This window comes from Phyllobates terribilis, unplaced genomic scaffold (genome assembly GCF_046119375.1).
Source record: "Phyllobates terribilis strain yellow unplaced genomic scaffold, ASM4611937v1 Scaffold_1__5_contigs__length_1240528914, whole genome shotgun sequence".
NCBI lineage: Eukaryota > Metazoa > Chordata > Amphibia > Anura > Dendrobatidae > Phyllobates > Phyllobates terribilis.
The window spans coordinates 818,615,234-818,641,575 of NW_027362761.1; the positions used below are offsets into that span (position 1 = coordinate 818,615,234).

General features: G+C 42.2%; 1 protein-coding gene across 1 annotated transcript; it reads right to left on the reverse strand.

The window, feature by feature from the left end:
- Positions 1–25,559, reverse strand: LOC141152939 (uncharacterized). The gene is made up of 5 exons (XM_073637591.1): positions 25,373–25,559; positions 21,840–21,904; positions 7,483–7,536; positions 5,692–5,772; positions 1–4,028 (listed from the first exon to the last, which is right to left on the reverse strand). Exons 1-5 carry the CDS (start codon positions 25,377–25,379, stop codon positions 2,874–2,876), a joined length of 1,362 nt encoding a protein of 453 aa, XP_073493692.1. The 5' UTR covers positions 25,380–25,559; the 3' UTR covers positions 1–2,873.
- Positions 25,560–26,342: the final 783 nt, after the last annotated feature.

Sequence of the window (26,342 nt, forward strand, 5' to 3'; positions counted from 1 at the left end):
TCAATTAACATGAAATTAATATGTACTATTTGTAAACTGCAATATATTATTAGATTTATTATAGTAGTCATGTATTTACATACAGTGGGTACGGAAAATATTCAGACCCCTTTAAATTTTTCACTCTTTGGTTCATTGCAGCCATTTGGTAAATTCTAAAAAGTTCATTTTTTTCTCATTAAAGTACACTCTGCACACCATCTTGACTGAAAAAAAACAGAAATGTTGAAATGTTTGCAGATTTATTAAAAAAGAAAAACTGAAATATCACTTGGTCATAAGTATTCAGACCCTTTGCTCAGACACTCATATTTACGTCACATGCTGTCCATTTCCTTGTGATCCTCCTTGAGATGGTTCTACTCCTTCATTGGAGTCTAGCTGTGTTTAATTAAACTGATAGGACTTGATTTGGAAAGGCACACACCTGTCTATATAAGACCTCACAGCTCACAGTGCATGTCAGACCAGATGAGAATCATGAGCTCAAAGCAACTGCCCAAGGAGCTCAGAGACAGAATTGTGGCAAGGCACAGATCTGGCCAAGGTTACAAAAGAATTTATGCATTACTCAAGGTTTCTAAGAGCACAGTGACCTCAATAATCCTTAAATGGAAGAAGTTTGTGATCACCAGAAGTATTCCTAGACCTGGCCGTCCAGCCAAACTGAGAAATCGTGGGAGAAGAGCCTTGGTGAGAGAGGTAAAGAAGAACCCCAAGATCACTGTGGCTTAGCTCCAGAGATGCAGTAGAGAGATGGGAGAAAGTTCCACAAAGTCAACTCTCACTGCAGTCCTCCACCAGTTGGGCCTTTATGGCAGAGTGGCCCAACGGAAACCTCTCCTCAGTGCAAGACATACGAAAGCCCGCATAGAGTTTGCTTAAAAACACATGAAGGACTCCCAGACTATGCTTGAATCACTCCCGTGGGCATGATATGCGACTTTGTGACAGCTTTAATACATGTGAGGAATGTGTAAGAAATAGACATTCCTCACATGTATTAAAGCTGTCAAACAGTTGTAAATCATGCACACGGGAGTGATTCAAACATATCACCGAGCACGCTATAAATACTTGGTGCTCACCCGAGTATACTCGGCGATAGGGTTAATAAAACATACTCGCTTATCACTAGTGGGGACCCAGGTTTTCTGACGACCTTTTACACAAAAGTGGAAAAAGATGCTTTCTCAAAGGTCAATGTTTGAGAGAGCTTCCCTTCACCACCATTTTTTCAATTAAGGTTAATTGTCAAACTAGCGAGTCTTGACTAATAGTCTTATTTAGTTGGGTTTCAAACCAAACACATTATGACATCTCAAAGGGAGGACAGTCTAGTGTGTAGATGATATAAGGGGCATAACTATAGACCAGGTAAAAATGTAAATGTGGCTGTTATCAGTATTTTGAGGGCACTAAAATAGGGACATGGAATTTGTAGGAACATCTGCGATCCTTGGTCACCAAGCTTCGAACTCTACAAAAAGTAGTCCTCAACTGCAAAAGTATTATAAAATTGGTTGCATTTTTATACATTTATGGAACTCTTCAATCTATTAACCATATTTTTATGATATTATAAAAGCTTTTAATACAGAAAGTAGCCATCTCTTGATGCAATTTGGGGAAATAGACCTTTCTAGAATTTATGAAAGTCCCAGTTATTTTATCGCCCCATTGACAGAGGCATAATGATCACAGTCACAGAGTGTGTTACCACAGAAGAGCCAGTGGATGAGGATGGGCCCATCAGGGCAAGTGCTATTTTGAAATGGAGGTGCTTCTTTGGACACACCTCCAGTTGAAAACTACTGTGAAGCAGATGGCCACTGGCTCCCTGCCTCTCACTTACATTATAGCTGCAGGCCTATCACAGGCCCATAGCTGCAGAGCACTCCAGTGTAATGACACCAGAATGGGCCAAGTACGTTACACCAGCATGATGTCATTACATGATGCCAGTGAAGAAGAGGACAGTGCCACTCGGTGTGGGAGCAGGGACAAGTAAGAAATTGGGTTCCTTTTTCAGATAGTAGAGCACTGTGGGGGATGACGACTTGGGCACAATGGGGGTCACATAAGGGTCAATATTATTGTAAGGGGGCCAGAATTGGGGGACATTATGGCAATAAGAGGGCCACATAGGGGAGGGCATAATTGATGGGGGACATTATTACAATATGGTGGACACATATGGGAGCATAATTTATACGGAACACAATAGGGGGCATTATTACAATATGAGGGCTACATATGGGGCATAATATATTGAGGCCAGAATTTGGAGACATTATTATTATATGAAGGCCACAGAGGAGGCATAATTAATTTATGGCGGCCAGAATTGGGGGATATTATTTATATATGGGGACCAAATGGGGACATTACTATATGGGAGCCATTTTAAAATTTTTAATGTATGGGGCTCATGTAGGAGGACATTGTTAATATATGGGGACCACAAGGAGGATGTTGTTAATGTATGGGGCTACATAGGGGAATATCACTACAATATCAAGAAAACAAAGATATTGTTACATTTATGCATTATACACGATATATGTTACACTTGTATCAGGGCATAAATACTACTATATGGATGCCTTTCTACTATTTTGTTATCGGGGGCTAACACAAACTCTATGCTACTAATGCCCACGCAACTGAGCAATATGCTAGCATGTGTGTGTGATGGAGGGGGGGGGTGTCCAAATTTTGAATTTTACCATGGAACCCATTGGACTCTGACTTTTATTACATGTAAATTGCCAGAAAAATATTTAGCTGGAAAACAAAATATAATTAATGACCTGTGTTCACCAAAAGAAGAACTGCCTCCTATCACTTTTCATTTTTAATGATCCCAGCAGTTAATCAAATTCTTGACTACTGTCACTTCTACTTTCTGATGAACTTTGTCTGTAGTTGTGTTGCTTGCCACCACTCTTTTGTCTTTTACCACTGCTGTATTGGAATATTATTTTAGTTTGTTTTTCACCTTGACGCTTGTTTGTTCTTTTTGTTTTTATGCTCGACTTTACTTTTTGGTTAATGATATTTTTCTCCTCCTTTGTGTGTCTATCGGGCATATCCATACTTCTTTTTGAAAAGAACAAGTCCTTTTGTGTTGGTGGCTTTGTCACAAAAATATCTTCCTTAGGTTTGGGGGGATACTTGCATTGCCCATCAGATTCAAAACATCCTATATTATTTCTAGAGTTATTAATGTTTCGCAGAAAATCTGTGTTTGGTCCTTGATTACCCATATTGGTGTCAAGAAGTGTACTACCTTCAGTACCAAAGTAATCATCTCCATTGCTGTGTCCTTTTATTTTCACTTCTTTAGTGTGTGATATTCCTGTCTGAGGTCCCTCTGTAACATTGGCAAGTAGACCCCTATCTTCATACATCTCATTATTATTTTGAGCTACACTTACTGTACTTGTAATTGTATCAAACATTAAATCAGGTGTGCTGCTACTGTCTCTGGTACCAGTCTCTGTATCAGGAAAGTCATTTTTGTCATATATGATTGTAGGTTTGTTGATCAGATTAGTTGTATCTTCATCGTTTTCTTCATTTTCAGTAGTTTTAGTAGAGTTTCTCTTACTTGGAACATCAAGAAGTGCACTTCTTTCAGTAACATAGTAATTATCTGGATTACTATGTCCACCGGTCTTCTGCACCTCTCTAATATGTGACGTTCCTTTCTGAAGTCCATGTGTAGTGTTAGAGAGGAGACTTGTGTTTTCATACCTTTCAATGTCATTTTGACCTGCATCTACTGTGCTAAACTTTGAACCAGGCATATGGGTGTTGTCTCTGGTTCCAGTGTTTGTATCTAGAGTCTGTTTCTTATCATTTATGCTTGCAGGTTTATCTGGAGTCTGTTTCTTATCATATATGCTTGCAGGTTTATTGGTCGGAATGATTGTATCTTCATAGATTTCTCTATTTACTGTACTTATGGGAGAATTTCTGTTACTTGGAAAGTCATTCTTCATTGTTGTGTCTTCAACTCTGTCCTTCAATTAGACCATATGAAACACAATATATAGGTAAAAATATCAGTTCTTAAATGGCTGCACAAAGTTCTATTTGGGGTTAAGGCAGAAGAAATATGCCAATCTGTAATAAAATACCACCTACACCTCTTTGGAAGACAGAAGATGGGACATATTTGTATTTACAGATGTTAAAGCACCACTCCAGCATTTTGTTTTTTTTCACCACTGGAGTGGCGCTTTAAACGTAAATCCCCTGCCCCTGGTCATATACTCACCTTCTGGCGTTTCACAGTTTTCTGGTCCCACAGCACCATCTTGTAAGCGGAGTTTTTGACTGGTCAGAACTCAGAAGCTACATCACAAGCTCTCAATTCAAGTCTATGAGAGCCAGAACGAGGCCAGAAGAAGGCTCTCATAGACTTACATTGATTAGTGACCTCTGTCTTACTCCATGAAACACTGGTACAGCCAGCAGGTCACAAACTACAGGAAACGGACCAGAGTGGCAGCAAAAACAGATGAAAACGCCAGAAGGTGAGTATCAGACAGGGACAGGGGACTTGAATTTTAAGCACCCCTCCAGCAGTGAAATAAAATAAAAATGCTGGGGCGGTGCTTTAATAGATATTTTCAATGTTCCTCACTGGGGGCCATTTAGTAGGTGCAGTTTGGATAAATGTGGGATACATACATGTCAGAACATTATACTGTTGCAGATCTGGAAGGACACATTTTGTTTTTCAAAATGAGGGTCCTATTTGACCTTTTTGAATGGTAAAACTCCATCAGCATAGCTTAGATATTTTATTACAAATTAAATATAAAGTTCATGGCTATTCTTAGCCATTTGCACTGAAGCAATGCCAAAGGGGTTGCATATCCCAAGAAGCAACATTTTAACTTAACTATTGGATGTCCATGCTCACAGAGCTACAGCAATACAATTTTCTGACGTGTTTCACACACATCCTTCACTTCATATTATGTCTTTCGGATTTTTGGATTTGTATAAAGATCATTTTACATAGACATCAAAAATTCAAGTTACTCACATCACATGAAATAAAGATGTATTACTGGAATATGTCATCACTTTGTGATCGTTGGGCGTCCAACTGCTGGGACTTCTACCGCTTCTGACATTAAAGGTATGTCAATGCTAGTTTAACACTTCCTATTCCCTATTTTACACTACACCGGTGTTACTTGTACTTCACAGTACACGGATTTTCAGAAGAGTTATATTCCCTTTATGGGGGCCTTGCCACAATTCCCATCATTGCCAATGTACAGAGAATATTTTAAAGTCGATACAACGCAAAACTGAAGCCCCATTATTCTAAAGATCAGTAGTAGCCAAAGCATTGTTGTAGTTGCCATTTTATCAAGTGACAAAAGGAAGCACAACCATATTGGCTGTCAGTTTAGAATTAGCTTCTCCAAAAAGAAAACTTTGTAATCAAAAGTACATACTAATTCAACAGTGAGAACCAATATGGCGGCACTTCCTGTTGTCACTTTTCTTCACTCTGTGTAAATTTGTCTATAACCAAGCCCTGGCTACTGCTCTGATTGATTATATAATGTTATTAATATTATTATGTAATGTTATATTAGTAAATATTCTCTTGACCAATGTCAGCATTTTCCATTTGTATAAAAAATCATAATATAGAATTACCTTGGCTTCTTTACTTTCTGGTAGAAATTCAAATATATAGACATTTATGCCTCTGTTGGAATCACGACCTTGGTAAATTAGCTAAATATAAGGACGAAATCCCCCACCCCCACCAAAAAAAGAAAGAAAAAAAAAACAAAAGAAAGAATTAAGCATAGTTCAAAGATTCAATACAAAATAGTATTTATAACAAAAGAGGTACAGTATTTATTCACAAAGTGCAGATTGATGTGCTTTAGGTTATCTTAGTGAGAGAGAATATGAAGGAATTTTTTTATTGAGTTCTTCAGCAGCTTCTGCTTGGGTGTGTCATGTCGAATAACGGGACTTTCTCCTCCATACCTGGGGACTCATTGGTCTGGTTTTATTGTATTGTATTGGTTTATTTTTTTTGCATTCACTTGCTGTTGCTACTTTGCTTTTGGTATACTTGTGTGCTCTTATTTGCTATCTTATTAAGTATACATCTGTATCAGGACCCATGGTAATTATTATTATTTCATGTGAGGGTCTGGGACGGGGTATTTATTAAGGTGCAGCCCCACTGATATTATTGAAGGATTTGTGCTCTATTTAATTTTTTTTAAAGGAAACATTTTCATCTGACACACACTGCAGAGCTGACTGTCAATCAATGTGCTGGAAAGTGATTATAGTTCCCTCACAATGTAGTAAATGATTGGAAGTGAGCAGCTGCAGAGGGAATAAAACTTGGTTTTCTCCCTGTGGCCACTGATCCAGTAATCTGATTATATACAGTATATGATTTAAACACTTTTTTACCAGCAAATTACCACTATTTCCAAAGGTAAAACACATTTCTGGACATAACAGGTTCCCTTTAATGTCTGGCCCTATAAGTGCTGTTTCAAATAAAACTTAATTATTTTGTGTTTATCTGGTATTTTGCATTGTGTATTCTTTCTAGGCTTTTTTACATGTCCAGTAATCATCCGGAATGGATATAGCAGCAATCTGTTCACAAAAAAGTTGTGGAGACACAACTTTTTGTCCAGCTAAAAAAAAGTGATTTCTACTGGATCCTTTTTTTAACATTGAAGTCTATGGAAAATGGATCCGTTAAATAGCCATCCCTTCTCTTTCATTTGAAAATGATCCAGTAAGCAAAAAACTGATAATCATCAAATGAAAGAAAAACAGATGGATAATTAATGGATTCGTTTTCCATAGACTTAAATGTTAAAAAAAAACTGGTCCAGTTGAAATCTGTTTTTTCTTCTAGTTTGGCTCTGCAAATGTGAGTTATTTATCTACAGATCACTGACAGATTGAATTAGTTTAACTAACATCTGATATTATTCTTGTGTGATCTCATATGTATCACCAGCTTTACAATCCTCCTATAGCTATACCTTCAGCATCTGTTGAGGTATGTAGAGGTATGATTAACTTGCCATTAAAAATATTTACATTCATATCTTCCTAAGGCTGGGTACAGACAGGTATATTATATGGTCCGTATACGGACAGCAATGCATGGACTGACCTTGGGTCTCAACCCAAACTTACAGCTTCATAACCAATTATGAAACTGGAAGTTTGGCTTTGGAAATTCGTGCTCAGTACAGGCATTGCAGTCTGAGTCCGGCCTTATGATTGTAACAAAGATGGCCATGAATTGAAACAGACCACTGATGAAAGTAGGTACACAAATACAGATATAAAAAAATAACATCTGGGGAAATGAAGTTTGGACGTTAATTGGTTGCTTTTGGCAATCTACATTTTATCGTAGCTGATTTAAACTATAATACTACATGAATGGCTTACTTTTGGGTTTTGCGCACGACATGCTGTGGTATCATCTACATCGGGAGACTGGACCTTTAAGTTAAAAAAAAAAACAAAGCAAAGAAGAGAAGAGATGTTATTGGATGATATTGGTGACTTATCCTGACGATAACCATAGCTGGGTTTACACACAATTGATTAACTGGATAGTAGTTATGGATTCAGAAATGGAAATCCAAAGTGGAACTGCAGTACATTGGAAAGGTTGTGATTATAATTTCCAAAAAACAATTAAAAAAAATCAGGGAAGATTTAAAGGCATCTTGCAGATTTTCCATTGTGTAATCTTATTCATAGCTATATACTGTATACAGGTCAAATAATTCCACTTTGTGTCAACACAACCTAATAATTCCAACAATAAAGGCAACAGCCCATTTTATAATCTATATATATAATAGTCTTGTCCCGTCTGTCTGTCTGTCTGTCTTTCTGTCTGTCTTTCTGTCTGTCTGTCTGTCCAGGAAATCCCGCGTCGCTCATTGGTCCGGCCGTGGCCAATCAACGACGCGGGATTTGAGAAAAAGATGGCGGCCGTTAGCGGCTCATCTGCAGGACGGAGGTCAGCGGCGACGCAGCAGGGAGATGACCGGCGCGAGGCGCTCAACTCCTGGCCGCTAGCAGCAGAAGGACCCCGAGCGGCAGCGCCGCTGACCTCCATGCGGCTAGGGTGTCTAGGGAGGACCGGGGAGCGGCGCTGCCGGTCGGGATACTTCTGCTGCGAGCAGCCGCTCATCTCCCGGCTTCTCGCAGCGGAAATAGCCGCACAGGCAGCGCCACTCCCCGGTCCTCACCAATACGATTCTGCTCCCCGGTCCTTACCAATATGATCTTGGCGCAAAATTTAAACACCGCTGTGCTGATTGGTCGCGGGCGCTGCCCGCGACCAATCAGCAATTTTGGCGCCACATTTAAACAGCGGCCGCGACCAATCAGCGATCTTGGCGCCACATTTAAACACTGCTGTGCTGATTGGTCACGGCCGCCGGCCGTGACCAATCAGCGATATGGGCGGCAAATTTAAATGCCGCTCTGCTGAGTGGTCGCGGCCGCCAGCCGTGAGCGATCAGCGATTTTGGCACAAAATTTAAACACCGCTCTGCTGATTGGTCGCGGCCGCCAGCCGTGACCAATCAGCGAGATTTGTGCCAAATTTAAACAACGCTCCGCTGATTGGTCGCGGCCGCCAGCGGCGACAAATCAGTATTATTGGCGCCAAATTTAAACACCGCTTAGCTGATTGGTCGCGGTCGCCGGCAGCGACCAATTAGCATTATGTGTGCCAAATTTAAACACTGCTTTGCTGATTGTTCGCGGTCGCCGGCCAACCAATCAGTGATCTTGAAGCAAAATTTAAACACCGCTGTGCTGATTGGTCGCGGCCGCTGCCCGCGACCAATCAGCAATTTTGGCGCCACATTTAAACAGCGGCCGCGACCAATCAGCGATCTTGGCGCCACATTTAAACACTGCTGTGCTGATTGGTCGCGGACGCTGCCCGCGACCAATCAGCGATTTTGGCGCCACGTTTAAACACTGCTGTGCTGATTGGTCGCGGACGCTGCCCGCGACCAATCAGCCATTTTACAGCAAAATTTAAACAGCGGCCGCGACCAATCAGTGATCTTGGCGCAAAATTTAAACACCGCTGTACTGATTGGTCGCGGCCGCTGCCCGCGACCAATCAGCGATTTTGGTGCCACATTTAAACAGCGGCCGCGACCAATCAGCGATTTTGGCACCACATTTAAACATTGCTGTGCTGATTGGTCGCGGACAATTTGGGCAACAATTTGGGCAACAAATTTAATCTCGCTCTCCAGTACTCACTAACACTGTTCGCTGATTAGTCGCGGCCGCCGGCCGTGACCAATCAGCGATATGGGCAGCAAATTTAAATGCCGCTCTGCTGATTGGTCGCGGCCGCCAGCCGCGACCAATCAGCGAGATTGGTGCCAAATTTAAACAACGCTCTGCTGATTGGTCACGGCCACCGGCCGAGCACGACCAATCAGCGAGATTGGCGCCAAATTTAAACACCGCTCTGCTGATTGGTCGTGACTGCCGGCCGTGAGCAATCAGCGATTTTGGCACAAAATTTAAACACCGCTCTGCTGATTGGTCGCGGCCGCCAGCCGTGACCAATCAGCGAGATTTGCGCCAAATTTAAACAACGCTCCGCTGATTGGTCGCGGCCGCCAGCGGCAACAAATCAGCATTATTGGTGCCAAATTTAAACACCGCTTAGCTGATTGGTCGCGGTCGCCGGCCGCGACTAATTAGCATTATGGGTGCCAAATTTAAACACTGCTTTGCTGATTGGTCGCGGTCGCCGGCCGCGACCAATCAGCATTATTGGCGTCAACATTAAACAACGCTCTGCTGATTGGTCGCGGTCGCCGGCTGCGACTAATCAGCATTACTGGTGCCAAATTTAAACACCGCTCTGCTGATTTAAACACTGCTGTGCTGATTGGTCGCGGACGCTGCCCGCGACCAATCAGCGATTTTGGCGCCACATTTAAACACTGCTGTGCTGACCAATCAGCCATTTTACAGCAAAATTTAAACAGCGGCCAATCAGTGATCTTGGCGCAAAATTTAAACACCGCTGTGGTGATTGGTCGCGGCCGCTGCCCGCGACCAATCAGCGATTTTGGCGCCACATTTAAACAGCGGCCGTGACCAATTAGCGATCTTGGCGCCACATTTAAACAACGCTCTGCTGATTGGTCGCGGCCGCCGGCCGACCACGACCAATCAGCATTATTGGCGCCAAATTTAAACACCGCTCTGCTGAGTGTTCGCCGTCGCTGGCCGACCAATCAGTGATCTTGGCGCAAAATTTAAACACTGCTGTGCTGATTGGTCGCGGCCGCTGCCCGCGACCAATCAGCGATTTTGGCGCCACATTTAAACAGCGGCCGCGACCAATCAGCGATCTTGGCGCCACATTTAAACACTGCTGTGCTGATTGGTCGCGGATGCTGCACGCGACCAATCAGCGATTTTGGCGCCACATTTAAACACTGCTGTGCTGATTGGTCGTGGACGCTGCCCGCGACCAATCAGCCATTTTGGCACCACATTTAAACACTGCTGTGCTGATTGGTCGTGGACGCTGCCCGCGACCAATCAGCCATTTTACAGCAAAATTTAAACAGCGGCCGTGACCAATCAGTGATCTTGGTGCAAAGTTTAAACACCGCTGTACTGATTGGTCGCGGCCGCTGCCCGCTGCCCGCGACCAATCAGTGATCTTGGCACCACATTTAAACACTGCTGTGCTGATTGGTCGCGGACGCTGCCCACGTCCAATCAGCGATTTGGGCACCAAATTTAATCTCGCTCTCCAGTACTCACTAACACAGTTCGCAATTTTGGCGACACATTTAAACAGCGGCCGCGACCAATCAGCGATCTTGGCGCCACATTTAAACACTGCTGTGCTGATTGGTCACAGCCGCCGGCCGTAACCAATCAGCGATATGGGCGGCAAATTTAAATGCCGCTCTGCTGAGTGGTCGCGGCCGCCAGCCGTGAGCGATCAGCGATTTTGGCACAAAATTTAAACACCGCTCTGCTGATTGGTCGCGGCCGCCAGCCGTGACCAATCAGCGAGATTTGCGCCAAATTTAAACAACGCCATGCTGATTGGTCGCGGCCGCCAGCGGCGACAAATCAGCATTATTGGCGCCAAATTTAAACACCGCTTAGCTGATTGGTCGCAGTCGCCGGCCGCGACCAATTAGCATTATGGGTGCCAAATTTAAACACTGCTTTGCTGATTGTTCGCGGTCGCCGGCCGACCAATCAGTGATCTTGGCGCAAAATTTAAACACCGCTGTGCTGATTGGTCGCAGCCGCTACCCGCGACCAATCAGCGATTTTGGCGCCACTTTTAAACACTGCTGTGCTGATTGGTCGCGGACGCTGCCCGCGACCAATCAGCCATTTTACAGCAAAATTTAAACAGCGGCCGCGGCCAATCAGTGATCTTGGCGCAAAATTTAAACATCGCTGTGGTGATTGGTCGCGGCCGCTGCCCGCGACCAATCAGCGATTTTGGCGCCACATTTAAACAGTGGCCGTGACCAATCAGCAATCTTGGCGCCACATTTAAACAACGCTCTGCTGATTGGTCGCGGCCGCCGGCCGACCACGACCAATCAGCATCATTGGCGCCAAATTTAAACACCGCTCTGCTGAGTGTTCGCGGTCGCTGGCCGACCAATCAGTGATCTTGGCGCAAAATTTAAACACCGCTGTACTGATTGGTTGCGATTTTGGCGCCACATTTAAACAGCGGCCGCGACTAATCAGCGATCTTGGCGCCACATTTAAACACTGCTGTGCTGATTGGTCGCGGACGCTGCACGCGACCAATCAGCGATTTTGGCGCCACATTTAAACACTGCTGTGCTGATTGGTCGCGGACGCTGCCCGCGACCAATCAGCCATTTTACAGCAAAATTTAAACAGCGGCCGCGGCCAATCAGTGATCTTGGCGCAAAATTTAAACACCGCTGTGGTGATTGGTCGCGGCCGCTGCCCGCGACCAATCAGCGATTTTGGCGCCACATTTAAACAGCGGCCGTGACCAATCAGCGATCTTGGCGCCACATTTAAACAACGCGCTGCCGATTGGTCGCGGCCGCCGGCCGACCACAACCAATCAGCGAGATTGGCGCCAAATTTAAACACCGCTCTGCTGATTGGTCGCGACCGCCGGCCACGAGCAATCAGCGATTTTGGCGCAAAATTTAAACATCGCTGTGCTGATTGGTTGCGGCCGCCAGCTGTGACCAATCAGCGAGATTTGCGCTAAATTTAAACAACGCTCCGCTGATTGGTCGCGGCCGCCGGCAGCGTCTAATCAGCATTATTGGTGCCAAATTTAAACACCGCTTAGCTGATTGGTCGCGGTCGCCGGCCGAGACCAATCAGCATTATGGGTGCCAAATTTAAACACTGCTTTGCTGATTGGTCGTGGTCGCCGGCCACGACAAATCAGCATTATTGGCGCCAAATTTAAACAGGGCTCTGCTGATTATTCGCGGTCGCCGGCCGACCAATTAGTGATCTTGGCGCAAAATTTAACCACCGCTGTGCTGATTGGTCGCGGCCGCTGCCCGCGACCAATCAGTGATTTTGGCGCCACATTTAAACAGCGGCCGCGACCAATCAGCGATCTCGGTGCCACATTTAAACATTGCTGTGCTGAATGGTCGCGGACGCTGCCCGCGACCAATCAGCGATTTTGGCGCCACATTTAAACACTGCTGTGCTGATTGGTCGCGGACTCTGCCCATGACCAATCAGCCATTTTACAGCAAATTTTAAACAGTAGCCGCGACCAATCAGTGATCTTGGCGCAAAATTTAAACACCGCTGTGCTGATTGGTCGCGGCCGCTGCCCACGACCAATCAGCGATTTTGGCGCCACATTTAAACAGCGGCCGCGACCAATCAGCGATCTTGGCACCACATTTAAACACTGCTGTGCGGATTGGTCGCGGACGCTGCCTGCGACCAATCAGCCATTTTGGCACCACATTTAAACACTGCTGTGCTGATTGGTCGCGGACGCTGCCCGCGACCAATCAGCCATTTTACAGCAAAATTTAAACAGCGGCCGCGACCAATCAGTGATCTTGGCGCAAAGTTTAAACACCGCTGTACTGATTGGTCGCGGCCGCTGCCTGCGACCAATCAGTGATCTTGGCACCACATTTAAACACTGCTGTGCTGATTGGTCGCGGACGCTGCCTGCGTCCAATCAGCGATTTGGGCACCAAATTTAATCTCGCTCTCCAGTACTCACTAACACAGTTCGCTAATTGATCGCGGCTGCTGGCCGTGACCAATCAGCGATATGGGCGGCAAATTTAAATGCCGCTCTGCTGATTAGTCACGGCCACAACGCGACCAATCAGCATTATTGGCGCCAAATTTAAACACCGCTTAGCTGATTGGTCGCGGTCGCCGGCCGCGACCAATCAGCATTATGGGTGCCAAATTTAAACACTGCTTTGCTGATTGGTCGCGGGCACCAGCCGCGACCAATCAGCGAGATTGGCGCCATATTTAAACAACGCTCTGCTGATTGGCGCCAAATTTAAACACCGCTCTACTCTTTGGCGCCAAATTTAAACAATGCTCTGCTGACTGGTCGCGGCGGCCGGCCGCGACCAATCAGCATTATTCGCGCCAAGTTTAAACATCGCTCTGCTGATTGTTCACGGTCGCCGGCCACGACAGCTCTGCTGATTGGTCGCGGTCTCTGGCCGCGACCAATCAGCGATATTGGCGCCAAATTTAAACACCCCTCTGCTGATTTGTCGCGGTTGCCAGACGCGACCAATCAGCGACATTGGCGCCAAATTTAAACACCGCTCTGCTGATTGTTCGCGGTCGCCGGCCGCAACCAATCAGCATTATTGGACCCAAATTTTAACACCGTTTTGCTGAGTGGTTGCGGTCGCGACTAATCATCGATTTTATCGCCAAATTTAAACAAGCTCTCCGGTCCTCACTAACACAGTTCACTGATTGGTCGCGGCTGTCAACCGCGACCAATCACCGATATTGCCGCCAAATTTAAACACCGTTTTGCTGATTGGTCGCAGTTGCCGGCCGCGACCAATCAACGATTTTGGCGCCAAATTTAAACAACGTTCTGCTGATTGCGCCCGGTCGGCCGCATACATATTCTAGAATACCAGATGCGTTAGAATCGGGCCACCATCTAGTAATAATAATAATTATAATTATTATTAATAATCGGAGAAGATGAATCATTGTCCTAGATTTGTTTAAAGCAAACCTTGCTCTTTCTTACATTTTCATTCAGTGACAGATGAAATATATCAATGAAACTTAGAACTCTTTGGCTATACTTAGGTCACATATTGTATGTTCAGTATAATAATAATTTTTATTCATATAGCATTAACATATTCCGCAGCACTTTACAATTAAGCGGGGACATGTACAGACAATAAATACAATACAAACTAACACATAGGTCAATACACTGTGTGACGAATTATTAGGCAAATGAGTATTTTGATCACATGATACTTTTTATACATGTTGTCCTACTCCAAGCTGCATAGGCTTGAGAGCCAACTACCAATTAAGTAAATCTGGTGATGTTCATCTCTGTAATGAGGAGGGGTGTTGACTAATGACATCAACACCCTATATAAGGTGTGCTTAATTATTAGGCAACTTACTTTCCTTTGGCAAAATGGGTCAGAAGAGAGATTTGACGGGCTCTGAAAAGTCCAAAATTGTGAGATGTCTTGCAGAGGGATGCAGCAGTCTTGAAATTTCCAAACTTTTGATGCGTGATCACCGTTTCATGGCAAATAGCCAACAGGATCACAAGAAGCGTGTTGGCCAAAAAAGGCGCAAAATAACTGCCCATGAATTGAGGAAAATCAAGCGTGAAGCTGCCAAGATGCCATTCGCCACCAGTTTTGCCATATGTCAGAGCTGCAATGTTACTGGAGTATCAAAAAGCACAAGGTGTGTGATACTCAGGGACATGGCCAAGGTAAGGAAGGCTGAAAAATGACCACCTTTGAACAAGAAACATAAGATAAAACGTCAAGAATGGGTCAAGAAATATCTTAAGACTGATTTTTCAAAGGTTTTATGGACTGATAAAACAAGAGTGACTCTTGATGGGCCAGATGGATGGGCCAGAGGCTGGATCTGTTAAGGGCAGAGAGCTCCACTCCGACTCAGCAAGGTGGAGGTGGGGTACTGGTATGGGCTGGTATCATCAAAGATGAACTTGTGGGACCTTTTCAGGTTGAGGATGGAGTGAAGCTCAACTCCCAGACCTACTGCCAGTTTCTGGAAGACAACTTCTTCAAGCAGTGGTACAGGAAGAAGTCGGTATCGTTCAAGAAAAACATGATTTTCATGCAGGACAATGCTCCATCACATGCATCCAACTACTCCACAGCATGGCTGGCCAGTAAAGGTCTAAAAGAAGAAAAAATAATGACATGGCCCCCTTGTTCACCCGAAGTGAACCCCATAGAGGACCTGTGGTCCATCATAAAATGTGAGTTCTACAGGGAGGGAAAACAGTACACCTCTCGGAACAGTGTCTGGGAGGCTCTGGTGGCTGCTGCACGCAATGTTGATCGAAAACAGATCAAGCAACTGAGAGAATCTATGGATGGAAGGCTGTTGAGTGTCATCATAAAGAAAGGTGGCTATATTGATCACTAATTTTTTTTTTTTTTTTTACATGTCAGAAATGTTTATTTCTAAATTTTGTGCACTGATATTGGTTTACCTGGTGAAAAAAAGCAAGTGAGATGGGATTATATTTGGTTTTTTTTAAGTTGCCTAATAATTCGGCACAGTAATAGTTACCTGCACAAACAGATATCCTCCTAAGATAGCCAAATCTAAAAAAAAAACCACTCCAACTTCCAAAAATATTAAGCTTGGATATTTATGAGTCTTTTGGGTTGATTGAGAGCATAGTTGTTGATCAATAATAAAAATAATCCTCTAAAATACAACTTGCCTAATAATTCTGCACACAGTGTAGTTACAGGAGGAGTGAGGGACCTGCTCGCTATTTTACAATCTATAAGGAAATAGGGGGGAGCCAATTGGAAGAACATGCTTGTTATGTATGGTTCAGCCATATTTATAATGAATAAGAATTTTCATATGAAGCTACATGAGCCAGTCATCAGCCAGTATCTGTCTAAGTTCAGTTACCGTATGCTATTGGGTGCATGGAGGATGTGGAGACAGATGAATAGGAGGGAGCAGATTATGATTAACATTTAGAATGAGGGAACAGGGGAGAGTTAGGTTAGTGAGCTGAGGTGATAGGCTTGTCTAAAGAGATGTGTTTTTAAAGTATGCTTAAAAACATGGAACTAAATATTAGTCAGATCATTTGGATTAGTGCAATCCAGAACATTGGCGCAGCACGAGAGAATACTTGGAGACGGAGGCAATAATAATAATCTTTTTATTTATATAGCGCCAACATACTATATTCCGCAGCGCTTTACAATTCAGACAATTTACAGACATTATAGGCACTGTCGACAATCTACATTCCCGATCAGTATGTCTTTGGAGGTGTGAGGTTCGGATTATGGAGGACGTTAGTCTTAGATAAGTAACAGAACAGAGGGCACATGTGCAGCGATAGACAGATGAGGGATGAGATATAGCGTGGTGCAGAACTGTGAAGAGCTTTGTGGGTGAGACAGATAAGTTTGTATTGTATTCTGTAGCAAATGGGAAACCAGTGTAATGACTGGCACAAGGTGGAGGCATTCGTGAAGTGGCTGGACAGAAATACAACCCTGGCTACCGCATTCAGGACGAATTGGAGAGGAAAAAGTTTGGATACTGTGGAGACCGGTCAGTAAAGAATTGCAGTAGTCCAGACGAGAATGAATAAGAGTGACAGTAAGTGTTTTTGCAGTTTGAAAGGTGAGAAAAGGTCGGATTCTGGAGATGTTTTTAAGATGCAGGTAACTTAAACTAGTAAGTGATTGGATATAGGGAAAAAAAGGAAAGTTCTGTGTCAAATATGACCCCAAGACAGCGAGCATGCCGCTTGAAAGTTATGTTTTAACGATAAGGTAGGATAAAGGGAAGATTAGAGACCAGTCTATAGTTAGCAGCGCAATTCTGGTCAAGGGATTTTTTTTAAGTAAAGGGGTAAGTAAAGGGGTTATGATGGCATGCTTGAATGAAGAGGGAAATATACCAGTAGAAAGAGAATGGTTAAACATTTTAATTAGGTAGGTAATGTCAGCTGGGAAGAAGGACTGGAGGAAATGTGAGGGAATTGGGTCACTGGTGCAGGTTGTAGGGCAAGAAGAAGCAAGGAGCCTGGTCACTTCTTCTGTGACAGGTTCGATGATGGGAACGGAGCTTGAGGTTGAGGAGGGAAGGGGATCCAGGCACAATCGTGCAAAAATGTCCTGATGGATGTGGCTGATTTTTTGTAGGAAATAAGTGGCCAGATCATCAGCACTGAGGTTGGTGACTGGGCCCTGTACTTTAGGGCTCAGGAGGGAGTAGAAGGTTTTGAAGAGTCATTTTGGATTATTGGCTAGAGATTTGATAAGAGTGATGAATTAGACTTGCTTGGCCAGATGTAGAGCAGAGTTATAAGTTTTGAGCATGAGCTTATAGTGAATGAAGTCTTCTGCTGAAAGTAATTTTCTCCACAGACGCTTGGCACACTTTGAGCAGCGCTGGAGAAAATGTGTTTGCAGTGAGTGTCATGGTTGCTGCTGTCTGTGTCAGGTATTTCTGCATGTAGCCATTTCTGCTTCATCCAGGGCACTTTACAATGTATTATTACAATGTGACAATGCTGAGTCTGGACAGGAGAGGAAGGAAATGGGCGCTAAAGATGACTGGATATTGTTAATCAGCTGCTGGGCATTGATAGCACATAGATTTCTGTATGTGTGATAAGTGGGGGTATTCTGGGAGTGGAGACAGCTCCTGACAGAGAAGAAAAGAAGGATGTGGTCTGAGATTGGAAGAGGGGAATTAGTAAAGTAATGCACTGAGCAAAGCTAGGGCTCCATGCAAGATCTCACCTCATGGGGTAAGAAAGGTCAGGAGAGCTGGGACCACAGTATCAAACATTACCATTAGTAACACACTACAACTTCATGGATTAAAAATCTTTCAGGGCATGCAAGGTTCCCCTGCTCATACCAGCACATGTCCAGACCTGCTTGAAGTTCACCAATGACCATCTGGATGATCCAGAGGAGGCATGGGAGGAGGTCATGTGTTTAGATGAGACCAAAATAGACCTTTTTGGTATCAGCTTCACTTGCCATGTTTGGAGGAAGAAGAAAGATGAGTACAACCTCAAGAACACTGTCCCAACCGTGAAACATGGTGGAGGAAAAATCATACTTTGGGGGTGCTTTTCTGTAAAAGGACAGCTGCATCATATTGAACGGACGATGGATGGGGTCAACCTCCTTTCCGCCAGGGCAACTAAGGAGTGGCTCTGTAAGAAGTATTTCATGGTCCTGGAGAGGCTTAGCAAAGGCTTCTCTACAAAATATTAAGTTCTGTTTTCCTATTGAATCAAATACTTATTTCATGCAATAAAATGCTAAGTAATTATGTAAAAATCATACAATGTGATTTTCTGGATTTTTTTTTAAGATTCTGTCTCTCACAGTTGAAGTGTACCTTCGATAAAAATTACAGGCCTCTCCATTTTTTGTAGGAGGGAAAACTTGCAAAATCGGCAGTATATCAAATACTTTTTTTCCCCACTATGCGGAGCACAGGAGGCAGGAGCCGCCTGCTGCAGCCAACACTGCGCCCGCTATTAAAGAGAATGAATATTCACTGCTCCCCACTCCCATGCCAACCTAGTGCAGGAGCCGTGACTGCGGCTCCCCACGCCCACAGTATTCTGGCAGCTAATCTCAGCATGTAAGGGTGCATGGCAGGGACGTCATGTGCTGCTCACATGGTGAGATCAGCTGCTGGCAGCAGAACAGGATGCAGCTCTGGAGCAGAGGGGAGGTGAGTAGAATTTTTTAATTTTTTTGTGTGCTGCGTGATGGGGATGTGGTTGCCATGCATACCAAGATGGAGATTAGAGGGCCATGCATACCAGGTTGGGGATGGGGATGCCATGCATACCAGGATGGGGATGCCATGCATGACAGGATGGGGATCAGGGGATCATGCATACTAGGAAGGGTATGGGGGGTGCCATTCATATCAGGAAGGGGGTGACATGCATTCCAGGATGGGGGTGCCATGCATATCAGAATGGGGGAATATATTTATACCAGGATGGAGGATATTAGTACAGAATTAAGGGACATTAAACCTATAACAGTGTCAGTAGCAACCCCCCACCATAACAGTGCATTATGACCACATTTTTTGATTGCGTCTTATGGTCCGGTGCATCTTAAAGTCCGAAAAATATGATATATTCATTTTTAATCTGTGGAATTTCCACATCTCAAGTCTATGGGAAAAATCTACATATAGCAAACAATTACTGCAAGAGAAATTGGCATGTTGTGGAATGCAAAATCACATTGTAGGTCAGTATCTACCATGTTAAAAGAAAAGCATGGTGGTCATGAAATTTGTATAAATCTCATACTCTTTACTCAAACTTTAATACGCTACATTTATTCAACATGAAAAAATGCACCAAATACTCTTCATGAGAATGTACTGATTAATTATGTTTAGATCATATAACAGCATCATATTAATCAGCACTTTACAGACATCATTATAAGACTGTGTTCCCACGATGCGTTTTTTAAGTGTTTCCGCAGCGGCAAAAACGCTGAAGAAACGCTTAAAAAACGCATGGTAGAAGGCCTGCCATGTTCCCCAATGATAATCCGCATGTGCTGTGCACATGCTGCGCAAATTTCCGCTGCGGATTATCATTGCGGAAAAAAATGCAGCACTACTAATTATTTTGTGGAAGCGCTGAATTTTCGCCGCCATTGACTTGCATTGAAACGCATGGATTGCGCATCACTGCATTGGTACATGCAGAATCCATGCGTTCCAATGTGTGGATGGTACCCGGGTGTGGAGGAGAGGAGACTCTCCTCCGGACCTGGGTACCATAAAACCTGTGAAAAAAAGAATAAAATAAAAAATAAATGTTATATTTACCTTCTGATGGCCCCCGGTCTCCTTGTCTTCACTTGCCGGCAACTCGCGGTGGACTGAAGGACCTGCGCTGACGTCATAGTCATGTGATGGCAGGTCCTTCAGTGTAGTGTACCGGGAGCTGCCAGCATGCCAGGACGGAGCGAAGCAAGACTCCGGGGGCCATCGGAAGGTAAGTATAGATTTTTTTTTTTCTTTTTACCATTCTTTATGGTCACAGTATATAAATCCATGCCTTTTGCATGGATTTATATAGTGTGACCAAGTTGACAAGTCCTTTCCAAGTGATACTAAAATCGCTTGGAAATCTCCCTGGCAGAAAAAACGCATGCGGATTGTACATGCGTTTTTCCTGCCAGGGACATGCGGATGTAAAGCGTTCTTCACTTGCATTTACGCATGCGGGTTGACAAGCGCTTTCCAAGCGATTTTAGCATCACTTGGAAAGTGCTTGTCAACTTGGTCACACTATATAAATAAATGCAAAAGGCATGGATTTATATATACTGTCACCTAAATAATGGTACAAAACAAAAAAATAAATCTATACTTACCTTCCGATGGCCCCAGGAGTCTTGCTTCGCTCCGTCCTGGCTTGCTGGCAGCTCGCGGTACACTGAAGGACCTGCCGTCACATGACTATGACTGAGACTGGGGGCCATCAGAAGGTAAATAAAATATTTATTTTTTATTTTATTCTTTTTTTCACAGGTTCTATGGTACCCGGGTCCGGAGGAGAGTCTCCTCTTCTCCACACCCGGGTATCATCTGCATATAATGCTTGGATTCTGCATGTACAGATCCAGTGATGCGGATTCCATGCGTTCCAATGCAAGTCAATGGCAGCGAAAACACAGCGCTTCCGCAAAATAATTGGTAGTGCTGCGTTTTTTTCCGCAATGATAATCCACAGCGGAAATTTCCGTAGCATGTGCACAGCACATGCGGATTATCATTGGAGAACATGGCAGGCCTTCTACCATGCGTTTTTTAAGCGTTTCTGCAGCTTTTTTGCCTCTGAGGAAAGGCTTAAAAAATGCATTGTGGGCACACAGCCTAACTGTGCACATTGGGCCTCACAATGTAAATTTCCTATCAGTATGTGTTTGGAGTGTGGAAGGAAACCAGAGCACCTGACAGAAGTCCATGCAAACAAGCATAGAACATGCAAACTCCTTGCAGGTTGTCTTTGGTGGGAGTTGAACCCAGGAACCCAGCTCTGCAAAGCAACAGTTCTAACCATTGAGCCATCATGTTGTCCAATTTAGACTTAAGAGTAGTGATTAGCGAGCTTGCTCGTTTAACCCTTTAAACGAGCACGCTCAGGTACTTGCCAAATAGTTTCGGCGTGCTCGGCTTCTCTTTTTGATCGGCCTGTTTTTTAGGCAATCCATGCATGTGTGACAGCTGTCTATCAGCCACGACACATGCAGCTGATTAAAAAGAGAAGCCGAGCACGCCGAAACTACTCGGCGAGTACCCGAGCGTGCTCGTTTAAAGGGTTAAATGAGCACGCTCGCTCATCACTACTTAAGAGCTCAATTATGAAATATACATACCTACTTCGTGCTTTGTGGGCACTGGCTGTCATAGGAGTTAAAGAAATATAATGTATAGATACATTTGTTGTATATACTTACTGGAAATAGAAAGGTTTTTGAAATAAGACAGATCCATACAAGAATAAGCTTCATTTTGATTAATTCTGTGGACAGATCACAATAGTTAAATGCTGATGCTTTTGAATTTATCACTCTTTCCTTGAATATACTGTCATATTTCTACATTTTTACTCTACATTTTCAACATTTTCCAAGTCTTATCACATAAGTAGTACTTATAACTTGTATTTATACTCCATGATATCACCTTATCATTGTCTATAAAGACTATTATTTTAACGTAAGATAAGTGCCAATTTAAGGCCAATATTTTTCAAGTAAAATACTACCCTAGCAGAAGAGAGAATACATTGAGTAGCACATTCAGCAATTGGTCAAATTACAGAGAGGATACATTTACTTATTCTACTTGAGGAATGCAGATATAAGGCTGAGTTCACACGATGCGTTTTTATTGCGCTTCCGCGGCATTTTTGCAGCTGCGTAAATGCCGCGGAAACACATTAAAAACGCATGGTAGAAGGGCAGCAATGTTCCCCAATTGAAATCCGCATGTGCTGTGCCCATGATGCGCTCAAAAATCCGCAGCATGTCCATTAATTTTGCGGAAACGCGGCGTTTTCGCCGCCATTGACTTGCATTAGAACGCGCCAATTCCGCAAGACTGCATCTGTACTTGCGTAATTGGCGCGTTCTAATGTGCGGATGGTACCCGGGTGTGGAGGAGAGGAGAGTCTCATCCACACCCAGGTACCATTAAAAAATCTGTAAAAAAAAAATAAAATAAAAAATAAATGTATACTTGCCTTCTGTCGGCCCGCGCACCGCTCCTGCTTGGTTCCCGGCACTTTGCAGTGAGTTGAAGGACCTGCGCTGACGTCAGAGTCATGTGACGGGTCACGTGACGCTGACGTCGGCAGGTCTTTCAATTCAAAGTTGCCGGCGAGGGAGAACGGAGTGAGCAGGACAGCGCGGGCCATCGGAGGGTAAAGTATATATTTATTTTTTATTTTTACCACTCTCTCGGGTCACACTATATAAATCCATGCCGGTTGCATGGATTTATATAGTGTAACCTAGTTGTCAAGCACTTTCCAGGTGAAGCTAAAATCGCCTGGAAAGCTCTTGTCAATTCACATGCGGAAACGCATGTGAATCCGCATGTATTCCGCAGGAAAAACGCATGCACAATCCGCATGCGTTTTTTCTGCCAGGGAGATGCAGTAATGATGCAGAAATTTTCTGCTTCATTTCTGCATCGTGTGCACATACTCTAATTCAAAAATAGTAATAATAAAATAAACCATTGAAAGAATAAACTTAACACTACACCTCTATACCCAAAATACATACAAACACATAAAAGACTCTAGACCATTTCACTAATTTTATATGATCTGTTTTCTATAAAAAAAAATTTTTTATGGCAACAATGATAACACTGTTATACAGTGATTTTGGTGCCAGCGATGTCTCAAGGATTTTATATTAAGTTTATAGTGCTGATTAAGAATATGACTTCGGTTTTGCAAGATCTTGGCTCTAGTTTCTGAGATATTTCATAGTTAATTAATTACAGTACAATTCTGGCTTCAAAATGTCGCTTTTATAGCATTGTAAGCCTATAAATTGGAATACAAAATAATTATATGTGATATTTCATTACCTAAGACACTGTTAAAGAGTCAAAAAAAAGTCAAAAGATCTGTAGCTATTGTATTTGTTATCACACACAAGTCGCAGTGGGGGAATGCATTATTTTCATGGATGAATTATGTCAAAAACTAGAACCAATTCAGCAAAAGAAATGGGATTTTTTAATTCAGCACCCTCAAAATATCCTAAATTCCTTCAAAAAAAACGTGGCACTTGAATTTTTTTTTTTGTAGACCTGTGTAATTATACGTGCATGTAACCCAAAATTTATAGCAAAACATTAATATCTTAAAATAAATTTGCTACTCTGAAAATCATGGCGGTTAATTACTTTATTGAGTACTATACTGTTGAATAATCAGTGAAACTATTTCAGAGAAAAATGTGACATTGAACATTAGGAATTTTATGTTAAAGCTGTTTTCATAATGAGGAGGCTTTTTATGGACTGTGTATGTTTACCTACAGGGGTCGATTTGCTACTAATGTGATTGATCACATAAAAAATGTGACAAAATGTTATATGTTTTGGTGCAAAAAGCATGTCTAGCTTTATACTGATTAATTACGTATTTTCTTAAATGTATTTATTTATATAAAATGTATGTATTATCAAATACATAATTCGGAGTCACTACTATAATTTTGGTGCAATTTCAGACTATCTAATTTGAGTTTACACCGTTTAAATATTCAAGAGAATTAATGAACCTGCTCCAGATATAGTGTGAAAATTATGCAAAGTGGAAGGCTGAGCTCCATAATAATAATGTGCTCTCTTTAGAGTCTGAAGTTAAAGGAAACCTGTCTTATTAAAAATGGTATCTGTTCTGTAGGCAAGGTGATATAGAAAATATGGAGCTGATCAGATTGATGTACATTTGTATGGGAAAAGTTTCAGCAAAAATTCAATTTTATTCATGAAAATACTTGGTGTCTATTGGGATATGTGTTTGTAAAAAGTGTTTGCGTGGGTTTCCTCCGGGTTCTCCGGTTTCCTCTCACACTCTAAAGACATACTGATAGGGAATTTAGATTGTGATCCCCAATGGGGACAGTGATGATAATCTCTGTAAAGTGCTGTGGAATTAATGACGATATATAAGTGAGTAAAATAAATAAATAAAAATATGAGTCCAGTGGGTGGTCCTATTCAGTGATTGACAGTCTTCCCTGTATGTGCATGCAGAGATAACTGCCAATCACTGAATAGGACCACCCACTGGACTCATATGCATTTGAATACAAGTGATTTCAATGAATAAAATATTAGTTATACTGAATCTTTTTCAACAAACTATATATCATTCTGCTCAACCTTTCCTTCTCTATACTGTGCTGTCCACAAATCACACTGCCTGTACAACATGATAGCTTCCTTTTAAAGCATATCATCAGCTTTGTGGTCTAAAGTTGTGTATGAAACGTATACTATGTCACCAATACTTTCCTAAGAAAAGGCAATTGTATATGAGAATTTTAAAAAAACAACATGATTATGGTATTGACACTTCAAGAATTTTACCTCTTTATGAATGTTTTTGGTAACAAAAGTAAACGCATTGTAGAAAATTACAAATGCACAAGAATATACATTTAGAAGTTAATATAGGACAAATAGAAAAAAAACATAATCTAAAACTAAAATTGCATAGAGAAACAAACAGTTAAGTTGTTTTAGTAAATTCTGCAAGCAAAAAATAATAAGTATATATTTGACTTTTGGACTGTTTTTTATATCTTCTGATGTATTCTTGTAAAGATACTAGCTGTTTTCATGCTAATACAATTCAATCTTGAATCAAAAGGGCTAATTGCATCCAATCTAATAGTAAAATGTAACTTTAAAAATAAATTACAACAAACTACAAACATATATAGAACAAATATATTACCTGTCATCTCTTATCGCTTTATCCCTTCTGAATTTGTAGACTGAATGTTAACTTCAAAGATTTAACCATGGGGACAGCCAATCAGATTTTTGTGTCACAGAAGTCACCAGCGTACACAAATGTGACAGGGTTACTTCATGCTTAAAATATATCTGTGGTGACAACAATTAGAAAGAAAACAAAACAGCATATTGAGAAATAGAGGATTTTACAGCCTGTGCAAAATAAATGATTGGATTATTTTTAGACCTAAATTCTGTGTTCGGTTAATATCAAATAGGGAAATTTTCCCTTACGTAAGAATTTTGGAGATACTGCACAAGAAGATGAGCTGGAGAATACAAGAACTTCTAACCACAGTGATACACAGGGAGATACTTGTGGTTTACTACACCACAGAACAATGGAAAGTGCACTTACTCATTTACTACATTTAGACAAATGAAAAGTGTAAATCTGGAGTGTTTGCATAGCTAAAAAAAATTCCAGTCTCATTTTCATTTTTCCAAACACATTTCATTAATTAAAGGTTTATAAAATATGTAACTTTTTATTTCTTTTGAAATAAATACCCAGCTACACATGGATCATTTCCTGAAAAGCTTAATTATAGTCTAGTATTTGAAGGGCACTAACCACCATCACAAACAAATGATGTGAGATTTTTAATTTTAATTTTCCTGGTAACAGTTAAGAATACTTATATGTAAACAACCTATTTACTCAAGAAACAAAATCCCTTTTTATAGCTAAAGTGAATTTCACATAAGACTAATGATTTGCTGTAATTATAAACCTGTTTTTGAAGATGAGATCTAGAATATATAAAATATACAGTACAGACCAAAAGTTTGGACACACCTTCTCATTTAAAGATTTTTCTGTATTTTCATGACTTTGAAAATTGTACATTCACACTGAAGGCATCAAAACTATGAATTAACACATGTGGAATTATATACTTAACAAA

What these genes read in the sequence shown, in the direction of transcription:
- LOC141152939 (XM_073637591.1), bottom strand. An exon ending in CAAAAACCTTTCTATTTCCA is followed by an intron (nt 7,537 to 21,839) that starts GTAAGTATATAC and finishes TTTAACTTAAAG; the next exon opens with GTCCAGTCTCCCGATGTAGA. An exon ending in CAGAAAGTAAAGAAGCCAAG is followed by an intron (nt 4,029 to 5,691) that starts GTAATTCTATAT and finishes GTCTAATTGAAG; the next exon opens with GACAGAGTTGAAGACACAAC.